The following is a 12,727-nucleotide window of genomic DNA, read 5'->3' on the forward strand; positions in this document are numbered from 1 at the left end:
AAATCAGAATATGACTCTCCAAGATATGTGAAGAGCAGTAAGACATGCTTGGGGGGCAAGAAGACACATGGCAAGCATTTGAAGGCAGGGGCAGCAAATAAGACACCGAAGGCCAAATCTGAGAGGCTGCAGGAGACATACAACCAACAATACATACAGGAAGACAGAGCAGTCAAAAGAATGACGCAAGCAGACAAGTAGGCAGCCAGTAGAAGAGAACAAGGGAAGGCCTTGAAGATCATGAGAATCGCCTATGGTAAATCTCATGCAACATACAACATAACTATTATGGACAAGCAAGGCAGACTACTCACAATAGAGAAAAGGCAGGAAGCATGTTGGGCAGAGCACTTGAAAGATATTTTGAACAGACCAGCACCAACAAGCGAAGCAGACATCCAAGACGCAGAGACAGACTTAGATACGAACATTGCCCCACCACAAAAAGAAGAAATCGTCAGTGACATCTGATCTCTCAAGAACAGAAAAACTCCTGGCCAAGGCACCCTGAATGCAGAGATTTTCAAGACAGACCCTGAAACATCAGGCAAGATCCTCCAACCATGGTTTACTTTTGAGAGGGAAAGAACTTACCAGATGATTGGAACCACGGCATCATCATCAAGAATCCAAAGAAGGGAGCATTAACCAACTGTAACAACTGGTGTGGAATCACCCTTCTTTCAATCCTGGGTAAAATCCCGGTGAAAATCATTATACACCATAATTATGATGCCATGGATAAGCAGTTAAGAGAAGAACAGGCTGGGTTCCACAAAGGTAAAAGGTGGGCTGGTCAAATCCTTAATCTACCCAACATGCATGTAGTGACAATTATACAGCCACTTAATTGATTTTGATATTTTGAGAAAACCTTTGACAGTATTCACTGTGATAGCCACTGGCAGAATCCGAGGGCCTCATTATCCACCGCCCGCAAAAGTCCCACGTCAGGATGACTGCATATGCGGCTGTCCCACTGTGGTACCTATTACGAGCTTCCTGCTGGGCTGACAGGGTTTCCACCCGCTGGTCCAACAGGAAACAAACCAAAACATTGATGCCAGCTCGTAATAGAGCCGGCGGGAATGTTGAAGTGCGTCAGGTACAACAGCATTTTTCACGCGTTTCACTGCCCGTAATTTGGGCAGTGAAAAGCACAACGGTTCTGTCCATGGGGGCCCATCCATGCCAAGCGCATAGGCAATGCAGGGGCCCCAATGCGGCCCCCCAGCACCCCTTTTCTGTTAGCCTTTGCATGGCAGCGCTACCGCAGCGGAAAGGCTGGAGGAAACGCGGGTCGTAATCCAGAGGGCAGCGCTTTCATCTTCCACTTTTTAGACTATGCACATTACACTTTAAATTTGCCTTCCCACTGCAAGGTGTTTGGCAACACAATTTGTCTCCAAGCTGTTGTGAAAATGTCTCTTTGCAGAGCACAAGTCACCTCTCATTGTTTTGCGCTTTGTATTCAGTTACTCTGTGTTCTTTTTTTGGTTCCCATTCTGCATAATACAAATTTGAGATAGCACGAGGATCGGTCAATGTTTCTTCAGTGCCTTGGCTCACTAGATATCCGTTATGCAATTTTAAATTTTAGAAGAGTGGCTCTAACAATTAGGAAACATTATGCATTTTAAATACCTATGACATATATGTTTTGCAATTTGTTTAGGAAGACCCTATTTTTTACTGTAAGAATGTTATGTTTGGTTGATATGCTGATTTCCTTCTATTTTGTTGATGATGTTCTGCTTTTATGGCTTTGGCTGACTAAAGATATTTGAAATTAATTGAATTTAGAAGAAGATGGAGATGGATAGGACACACCATCAGAAGATAACATGACTCCATCACAAGAGCAGTTCTCCACTGGACCTCAGAAGGCAAATGAGGAGAGGCAGGCAAAAGAACACCTGAAGCTGTTCTGTGGAAACAGAAATAAAGATCCTGAACCACAGCTGGGATAGAGTACAGAAATATACCCATGGCATATGTGAAGGTCCTTGGTTGCTGCCCTATATACCTATATGGCACTAAAGGCAATAAGTAAGTAGCAACCATTCATATAAACTCCATAAAAGCTCCAGTCTTTATTTCAAGACAACTTAAAAACAGAATTTTAGAGAGCAAAATGTCCAAAAAATTACATCTGAGCCCACACATGAGTTTTAGGCTTTGTCTTAGTTATCTTCGGTGTCTCAGTGAGTCAGTCCTTCTCAGTGTCTCACGGGGTAGTGCAAAACTTTGGACATTGGAGTATGCTTTTCTTTGGCAAGCTATTGTGGCGTGAGCATCCTTGACGTCTAGGATTATGTTGGCTCTTTGAACCAAAATAAAGTTTTGGGGTGATTTTTGACATTTGCAGCTCAACACATGCAAAAGGGACACCTGTGTTTTAAACTGGGAGGTGCAGAGTGTTGTTTTGTTGAAGATGTCATCCTCATATGCATTGGCCTCCATTTGCTTCGTCATCGACATGCTGTATGTTTAGGTAATGGTGAAATTATGCAAAACGTTAACTGGACTTTATTAGAGACAAGTTGCTAAAATGTGAGGATGACATTGAAACAGGCCGTAGTGGACACAAGAGGACTTATTACTAAATAACAAAGACAGAATGATCATTACTTTCAGTTGATTCATGGCTTCAAAAAACAGAAGTGCTAACACTATCTAAGCTAATAAAGGATATGTCAGTGGACATAAAGATAAGTAAGGTGTGAATACAGATGGTACATACATAATAGTGGTTAGGGTGGTGGTCATAAAGGCTGTGTCTGGCTCCCATATACTATAGAAGCCCTTTAACCGAATGTCATTCTTTTTCCAGTCCCAACACAAAATAAAAAATTTGGAATTGTAACAACATTGAAACTTCAAAATAGTTTTATTCTTTGGTGCTACCACTGCAAAAATAATAAATTAACACAAAATACCTACCAGCTATTACAACCTTCTCTTTGTTCTTATCTGCAAAAGTCAACACTTCTTTCAACCAATCCAGCTGTTCATTGCTGAACCCTCCATTGAATTCCAAGCAATATTCTTCAGACAAATCTACAATAAAAAGTAATGTTTATTATAAAGAAATTAGCATTATACACTTTAGGGTGTGCCAATAGATACAGATGTATCACGTCCATGATCCCTATATAAAAATAAATAACAATTCTAAAAAGGTTATTGAGACGGATTAAAAGAGGGTGAGTAAGTACACAGATAAAAAGCACAGAGAGGATGCTGAATGAGCAGGCGAAATAGATAGTAAGTCGCAAGGAAGTAGTCAAAGTAACAGTGAGAAACAAGCATAAAGACTGAAGTCCCTGTTCTTAAATTCTCATTGCCCTTATATTCCCATCAACATGCACTGCAACAAGGCTTAGAGCTAATAAATACCTTGACTGACTTTGGAGTTCTCCGGGTTTTCTGTAAACATTATGCAATCCACCGACTGCTTATATTTTGGGCTGCTCTGATCTCTGCCAATAACACTGAGGTCGTAGGTGTCAACTATAATGAAACGAAATTTTGCAAAGGGGCTAAAATGATATGCATAAAACTGCATTGGGTCACTGTTTGCTGGACACTTTCTTGCTGCAGTACTGGACCATAATGGTATTTTGTCTTCAAGTTCTTTAGTGTTAAGCTGAGAAGCTATTAAAAAATCTCTATTGAAGTTGTAAAATTCATGGTTCCCCCACACATGATGGAATGGAGCTTTGCTTTTATCGATTTCTTTCAGAATTTTCTCAAGTGACTTTTGTGAAGTTTTTAGCTTGACGTTGACACGATCGATGATGTCACCAAGCTGAAGAACAAAACTAGGCTGACGAGCTTCAGCATTCCACTCCTCCACAGCACTTTGAAGGAGATGATAACTGTTTCGGTAATATCTCATTTTGGTCTTCCAAACACTTAAGGCATCTTCTTTATCAGCATACTGAATATCAGCTATAACTCCAAAAGTAAAGAATGGCTCGGGACTCCGGCTGCTTTCTTTACATTCAGAGCAAATCCCTTTCAAGCATGTCACATGAAACCTGCAATAGGAGAATTAGAGAGAAAGACAGAACAAATTTGATTACATGAAAACTATGTGTGAATGTTTACATTTAAAGCATTAAACTTCACAGCTCTCAGAAGGTGCTAATATTCCCAAATGGGAATTCAATGCAGTTTTTCTTACAAAATAAAGATCTTACAGCTATGAAAATAATTTTAAAGAGTTCTTTAATAACCCTTCATAATCGCTGCTCAGCAGCGAAAGGCTGCCAGCCCACATTACATGTTTGATTAAAGCAGGGCTTAAATGACAGGGATCACACATTATCAAATACAGGGTCTAAGGACAGACTGGTCCACCTGGCTACCCCTTCAGGATTGCCTGGCTGCTAGCTTGGTGCTAACTAAAGCATACTATCTCTTATGTTTAGAAAATACAGTATTTCCAATGAAATTAAACATGTAGGTTTGGCATTTAAAAAATAAATTGTTAGGAAAGTGGTTAAACTTAAGTGGTTAATTTGACAATGGTGTGCTTTATGTTGCTTGTTTGGTCCTACGACAAAGACAAAATCTCAGGATTTCTATGCAATCCATTTCTCCCTGATGACTCCCTTAACTCCGCTTCACTACATGCTGTCCCACTCGGGCAAAATGCTACCCATTTTAAATTAGTACCAGATGTGCAAGTTATGGCTTTCAGAAAAATATTACTGGTTGTCAAAAAGTATGGGAAATGGCATATAGAAAAATCTGGAGAGTCACCATGATTGCATTCTGGACAGATTATTGTCCGTACATAATATCATAACCATAACAATTGTGTAACATTTGTTACAGCTTTAAAATGTCCTCCTCAAGAGGTGATTTCCACACATTTCTGGAGCACAGGAGGGTAAATCTAAAGTCTTACACATATGTCACTATTATTTTTAGTCCCAGATTCTCTAAAGATGCACGTTCTGGGAGCCTCCCTTTTAGTTTAGTGAAGTTTTATAGTGCCTCAGTGTACAAAAAGGAAATAGGCACTGGCAAACAGGATTTGTACAGACTAAACTCTTTTTGGAAGATTATTTAATATGGGTTGCCCTACTCACAGTATTTATTAAAGATGTTGTGAAGTCAAGGATAATGCCTTTACCATAGTCGACCACTATAAAAATGTATCTGTATACAAAAAAAAGTAGGAAGAATGACCCAGAAAATTATAGTCAACATCCCTTCTACATTAATAGGCAAAAGGTTCTGGCAGACCGATTTTGAATAGAATCCAAAACTGGGTGGATGAGGGGAGTATTAAGAGATAAAGTTGAGCTGGTTTCCGCTGTGGAGCTGGCACAATCAATCAATGCTTTAGGTTATTTGTTATACTGGCAAGGTATATTGTGACTGAAAAAACAATATATACCTTGTTTTATTGATTTAAAAGCAACATTTGATTATGTTAACCATAGACAAATATGCATACTACTAAAGAGGGAAAGGCTGAACTTGGGCCTGATCCAATTATGAGAACTGCTGCATAAAAAGACGAGTGTAAAACTATGTCAGTAAGATTGAATGTATATCAGTATCATCTGGGGGAAAACAGAGAGGTGTAATGGCTAGACATATGTTAGTTAATTTTATATTAACTTCAAATCATATTTACTTGATCTAACGCTTGATGACCTAAAATGGAATAATAGGCCTTTTCCAGTCCTGCTATTTGCTGTACTGTTAACACAAACAGGATTAATGCAGAAACTGTACTATGAAATTGTAAACAAGTCTAAAACGGAGGTAATGATTTATGGATTAAAATTAAAATGCTACTTTAAGGACCACAGGTTAGAACTGGGGCATAATGATACAGTTGACTACTTTGGCATACGTTTTTTATTCATTTGAACTGGGCTGCCCAAACAGAGAAACCTACATCTGCTTTAAAAAAGGGGCATGGGGAAAATAAATAAGACATGTTTGTTTTTACATGTAGTTTGTGAAAGATATTTATAAGGCCCAGGCAGCAGCCAAAGAACACTATGGGAGTGATATCTGGGGTCACAATAATAGAGAGAAACTAAAGATAGCTTAAAATAAATCATATAGAGATTGCCTGCTGTTAAGCCATGAACACTCCTAAAACAAACAAGCAACTAACAACGGAGCTAGATGCCAAGGCTATTGAAGATGTTATAATACTGAAGACGTTTGTTAATTGAATTCCATTATGCATGAAAGAGACAACATCTGTATATAGGATTGCATTGTTAGAACTTACGGACTTGACAGGAGCCTTAAAACTGCCGTGTTGTGCATGTCAGAACACCTTACGAGCACTGAGGATTGAAAACTATTCGAAAGAACCAACTGCTATGTGAGGAAAAATCAGTCAAAGAAGGGTACAGCAAGCTAAACCTCTAAAGTTTCTAAAAGTGGCATTCTCGGGCACAAAACTACACAACTGTTTGGAGGTGAAGGATTGCATTGGCATTGAAACACATCTGGATAGTACAGGATAATTTCCGTTATGCTTAATGTATATTAACCTTAAGATTAATGTACTTTCTCTAAATTGTTTCAATGCTGGGAGGAAGTCAAGAGAATGTGCAATTAAAATCAAATAAGTGTGCCTGTAATATAGAGGTTCTAGGAAGAACAGAGCAATTTATGCTGATTTGCCCTCTTGTACTGTATTGTATAAACATTTGTAAACCGCACTGAGACCAAAGAAAAACTGGTAACTTGCCGCTGCAGCAACCTGTTTTACAAAAAAGGAGAACATATAAAACCAGGGGGCAGCTACTAATTAGGAAAAGGCCATGTTTTCAAAGCTTTCCTGAAACAAAGCAGCTCAAAGTGCCCTTTCAAAGTAACTGGGAGCACATTTCACATATATGCTGATGCAACAGAGAAGGAGCGGTGAGCGCTACGGAATCTGGGTACATGTAGAAGGTTGGCAGATGCTGAGCGCGAGGCTTTCCTCTGCACATATCTTTTTTGTCTGTGCTGAAGCAGACCTGGCTCCTTCCCATGTAGAGCTCTAAAGACTATGCACATTGATTTAAACTGGATCCTCTGTTTAACCGGGAGCCAGTGCAGTTCTCTAAGGGCTCTGCATAGATGGGCAGTTCCCCTTCTCAGAAGATCTGGAATGCGTTCAAACTTAGAAACAGTGGTGCTATATATGTTATATCTAGTTTTTTGAAGATTAAATGGAAAATAGGACCACAAGAGGGAAAATGATCCAGGTTTATATGAAAGGAGTTTTTTAGTATGTTTTCATCAACTGTTTTTACTTAGTAGGCTTCGATCGAATGGATCACTGTTATTTGGTATTTAATGTGTATATTATAAATACGAATTGGTTGTTTGCAGATCATATGAGTTACACTATAGTATTTTGAAAGAGTTTGAAATATTTTTATGCTAAAACAGGATACAGGACCCAAATAACGTTCCAGTGAAAGTGTCGATGATGATAAAATATGCACCAGACATTACGTACTTATGCAATGTGCTATGACTGATATGCGTGTGCAAGGCCTTGGTTTCATTGTTCTTCAAGGAAATATACACTAATTGCACATATAGGTCATAAGACATAAGCAATCTCATATGGTTTCATAATTGTGACTGTTCGCAGTACATCTGCAGCAGTTGGCAGATGAAGAAACAGACAATAAACAAAACTCCTGGGTATCTGCATACCTAATGGACAACATCTGTTATTTACAGCCTGAGAAACAGAACAGCAGTTTGAAGCACAATTTAAAAAGGTGTATTTTTTTCTAGCACTCAAGCAGCTATCAGAAGATAAGGGATGCAAGCACATGGCACCTCATCCCAGATTTTTATGCGGAACTGCATAGAGCCTTCTGATAAAGCGCATTGTGAATTCTGAGTTTTATCCATGAACAAGTTAGTAATAACAAGCTTGTATGCTGATGGTGAGGCTAAGGAATTTGTGTACACTTAGGGCCAGATGTAGCAAAGGGTTTTACCCATTCTGTGTCTATGGGAAAATGTGTTTGTACATATGGCCCTTAATGAACTAAGCCTCACTTTTGAATAACGTGAAATACTGATGGTCTTTTTATGGCACACCATAAATACCGATACCTCGGTGGGCTATTTACCGAGTGCAGCAAATATTTCCATCTCCAACTTTTTTTTTTACCATGAGAACCAGGCATAAGTGTAAACAGTATTTATAGCACTGAATTCCGCAAGTTTTCCCTTTTTTGGGGTGTTCTCCTGTACTAAATGTTGCCAGGTTCTGGTGGATGGAGGCAAAAATTATCGCACTACTCGGAAATCCATTTGTGGTTCAAACTCCATTTAGCGAAGGACTGGAATTTATCTCTAATCTTGGAATCTGGCCACTGGAGTATGTATTGAATATGCAGTTAGAAACCAGAGTTGTAAACATGTGAACCTGTGCTTCCCAAAGGGCTATGCCGCTTTGTAGGATGCAGTATATCCTGAAGTAGATCAGCATTACAGAAGAGAGGAGAGAAGCTGGTCACTAAAAAGTATGCAATTCAGAACTGGTCACTATCTACTCCAGTGGCTCTAAAAAATTCAGGTCTCTGGTATATATCTGAGATACTACTAAGGACACAGTTCGTAAAAATATTCCATTGTGGGTGAGGAACCACCCATAAATGATATCCATTTACAAGGTAAATAAATTATTAGTCTCAACAAATTGTACTTTATGCATTCTGTTTGGAGCGGGCAGCTTTGGGGGTGGAGTTATATAGACCCTTAGGTAAGAGAAATACATGCCCTTGCATGATACACTGGAATGTGAACACTTAGGGGCTCATTATGAACCCGGCGGTTCAGACCGCCATATAATAAACACATCTGCCACTGCCAGACTACCGCTGACAGGCAGCCTGACGATGGCGGATTACATTATCCGACAGGGCAGCACTGCAAGCAGTGCTGCCCTCCAGATAATGAACCCTGTTTCGAACCAACCAAGGAAAGGCTGGCAGAAGGGGTGCTCCAGAGCCCCTCTGGGGGCCCCTGCACTGCCCATGCACTTTTTATGGGCAGTGCAGGGGCCCCCATGCAGTGCCCCGTCATGCAGGTCACTGCCCGATTTACAGGCAGTGATCTGCGCGACGGGTGCTGCTGCACCCGCCGCACTTAGGCATTGACGACAGCTCCATGTGGAGCCGTCGGCAATGTCCCGGGCCCTGCATTCTGCTGGGCCTGTGGACGAAAACACTGTATTCCACCAGCCGGCCCAGCAGAATGTTCGTAATGTGGCCGGCGGGGTGTCAAGGGGGCTGGCGGTCTATGGAAAGACCACCGGTATAACATGGTGGGGCTTCCTGCGTGTTCATAATGAGCCCCTTAATCTTGAGAATTCTTTGAAAAATGTCATTTATTTTATCACCTTTACAGATCAAAATTAAAATGTCCTTACCTGTGGAACATGATTGTCTACAGTTGTGCAAATGTTTCAGTATTTGGAGAGTTAATACTGATGAGGTGAAATGTCCTCTCTCAACTGGACTCCTGCATTAATAAAAGAAAGATTTAACATAACAAATTGCTTCAGAAATTCAAGCACTAAGATATCTGTAAGATTTGGGAGCTGTAAAACATTATTTCGATCTTACACACCCTTTCTTACAGAGAAGCATACCTCAAATCACAAAAATGATTCCACAATTGTAAGTGGCAACAACAGGAAAACCAAGCATTTGCAATACAATGGGTCTCGCATTTCATCGAGTTAGAGCTACTAGTGTTGTAAACTCCTAACCAGACTTTTCTTGACACATTAAATGGGGGGAAAAAAAATGATCGCTGATAGAGAAAAAGTAGTCCAGAAACCATACTGAAAACATGGAGGCGGAGCTCTCGGTATGGAAGCCGGGCCCTTCCTGCCTGCCAAACGAATTTCATTAGGAGAGTTCGTAGGGCAGAAAAAAACGTTTTTCCAATGGGACAGGTAGGCCTTGAAAAAGGCACAAAAATCTCAGCAAAACCATAATTTTGAGAGCATGAATACGCCCTAACCAGATCAAGTATAACGGCACCCATCTCTTAAAGTCCATCTAGAGTTGTTGAATAAGTGGGGGATAATTGGCTTTGTAAAGGTCGGAAGTGCAAGGGTTAGTTTAGTACCTAGATGTGCAAGTTTCTTTTTTGCCCATTGAAAGGGGAAGCTAAGTATCAAGTGATCCATCTTGGTAGGGGGAGAGTTAAATTTAGGGGGTAGGATTTGGGTAAATTAATCCAGTACCCTACAGCTCCCTCAAATTTGGCAACTGTGTGTTGTAAAGCTTGGAGCAAAGTCTTAGGTGATGTTAGGGATAAGAGCACATTGTCTGCAAAAAAAAAGAAATCTTATGGGTAGTAGATCCAAAAGGTATGCCTCTAATCTCCTCCTCCTCCCACTGCACCTTTATTGCCAAAGGTTCTATACTAAGCTCAAACAAGAGAGGAGAGAGGAGAGGCCCTTTTTCCTAGTTTTACCTCAGTTGTCAGGCTAGTCTTGGTCCTATCTTGTTTCCCTGCATGTATGCCTCATGTCGAAGCCGAATTATGGTAAACCCTGCTCTGTTCATGTAGATTGCATTTAATTTCCCACTGAGTGTTGAAACTTTCCTTCGAGTTCATAAAGAGGAGGATTATTTGTGTTCCTGCTCCACTATCTTCAGTTCAGTCTCTAATGTCTTGCGTTCCTGGGTATTTTGCTTGGCAAAGGTTGACATCAGCGAACTACACTTCCCTCTAATGACAGCCTTAAAGGCATCTCAGTTGGTAGCTATGTTGGTATCTTGAGGGTCATTCAGAGTAAAGAACTCCCCAATAGTTTTACGAATTTTATCGCGGAACAATCTGTCTTCCGTGAGAGGAGCAGGGAAGAACCATCTTCTCTCTCTAGGTGTAATCTAAAAGAGGCTGGCTGGAGCATTGTCGGAAATGGTTATAGAGTGGAATTCTGATGACAACACTATGGGCAAGGGATTGGCTTGTAAATATGTAGTCAAGTCAGGAGTAGGTGTGGTGGGAGTGAGAAAAAGGTATAGTCCTTAGTGTGTGGGTGAACAGGTCTCCAAGTATCAATTAGCCGCAGTTCAGACAGTCTTTTTCAATGTTTTGGAGAAGCTTGCTGTGGGTGTCAGCACTGGGTGGGAGCTTTCTACGCCTTGATCCCTTGTCAAATAAAAATCTCCCAGCAAAATAATTTCTCCTCAGCAAATTCCCCTTTCTGCTTGAGCCAGTTTTGAACAAAAGAAGCCTGTGCCGTATTAGGAGCATATATATTGACAATCGTGCATGGGCGGCCTGTGATTTTGCCAATCACCATCAGAAATCTCCCTTCCTTCTCAGGTTTGTGAGCAGAGGGTTGAAAGGCCCGAGAGGCCTGAAAAAAAGGGCTACCCCATTGTTTTGTAATATGTGATGATTTATACACTATGGGGCATCTCTTATGTCAGAGTCTTCCTCCTTCACTACGTATCAGATGAGTTTCCTGTATGGCCACAATATCATACTCACATCTAGGAGGTATTTCCATATTTTCTGCCTCTTGGAGGGGAGTTAAGGCCACTCACATTCCATGTTAATGTGAATTGCACCTTGCCTGTCTAGCAAATATACTCATTTCCACTTCCTCACCCCCACCCTCAGCTTTCCCCTTCTTCCCCTGCTCTCCCGCTTCCCGCCTGGAATTCTGATTCCGGCCTTGAGTGCAAACTCTCAAGTACCCCTGAAAGGGGTCACTCTTGGTAAAGAGAAACAAACACTTAAAAAAATTTGGGACCTCTAATTCCATAAGTAGTCTATCAGTGATAGAACAATAGAACATTTTAGGCGGTCTGGCAGTGTCCGCCGTAGCATTCTGAGTGGATGATCATATATGTGAGGCTTAGGTATATCAGTGTGGTGAAAAACTGTATCGAGGCCCTATCGCGTTCCAGGAACACCAATGTCCCTGTGTACTGGGTCCCTCATAATCGCCTAGAACCTCAAAGAGTCCCTCCTCTGCGTTCCAACCCCAGTGAGGCACAGCACCAAAGCCAGAATGAAAGTACATCCTCCGAAGCGTTACTCAGTCTGGTAGAGCTTAGGTTCGTGTAGGGGAAGCTGAAGGTCCACAATTCCCTTTTTTCTCCTGTTTCTTAGGATGTCTTGGAGAAAGCCATGCACTCCGGTCACCCCTGGGGTTAGGATGTGTGTTGAGTGATTCACTTGTGTTGTCCGGGTTGGTGCCATCTGTCAGTGCCAGGCCCAGGAGGTTCGCCCCCTACCCCACTTCAGTGAAATGATAAGATTTGTTCAGGTAGGAGAAAGAGAGTCCAAATGGGAAGGTCCAGTGATACTTCACGTTGTTCTTGCGAAGTTGGTCAGTAACCGGTCTAAATTGGAGTCCTCTTGCCAGTGTGATGGGTGCAATATCCGGATAGACCGAGCATGTCGTTCCTTGGAAGGAGATGGTGTCTGCTTTCTGAGCTGCCTTCTGAATCTCTTTCCTCACTTTGAACGAGTGCAATTTTACCAGCACAGCTCCAGGTCATCATGACTCCGCTAGCGTTGGCGTCCTACCTGGTGTGCTCTCTCCATCTTAATTTTAACTTGAGGATCTCCTATGAGTTTGCAAAGAGTCTCAAAACAAATGCTTCGAGATCTGGACCCTCCGTTCCCTCCTCCAAATTTGTAAGATGAACATTGTCCCATCTGGAGCGATTTTCAAGATCTTTGCACTTTA

General features: G+C 41.2%; 1 protein-coding gene across 3 annotated transcripts in view; it reads right to left on the minus strand.

The window, feature by feature from the left end:
* Positions 1–12,727, minus strand: part of LOC138246130 (manganese-dependent ADP-ribose/CDP-alcohol diphosphatase-like) — a 184,303-nt gene that overhangs the window by 77,664 nt on the left and 93,912 nt on the right. For all 3 annotated transcript variants that reach the window (XM_069200399.1, XM_069200398.1, XM_069200400.1), the window contains 3 exons: positions 9,431–9,522; positions 3,400–4,043; positions 2,944–3,060 (listed from right to left, as the gene is read on the minus strand). In XM_069200399.1, the coding sequence (XP_069056500.1) occupies positions 2,944–3,060; positions 3,400–4,043; positions 9,431–9,441 (772 nt within the window). In that variant the 5' untranslated portion in view covers positions 9,442–9,522. The remainder of the gene's footprint in view (positions 1–2,943; positions 3,061–3,399; positions 4,044–9,430; positions 9,523–12,727) is intronic.

This window comes from Pleurodeles waltl, chromosome 7 (assembly GCF_031143425.1).
Source record: "Pleurodeles waltl isolate 20211129_DDA chromosome 7, aPleWal1.hap1.20221129, whole genome shotgun sequence".
Classification (NCBI taxonomy): Eukaryota; Metazoa; Chordata; class Amphibia; order Caudata; family Salamandridae; genus Pleurodeles; species Pleurodeles waltl.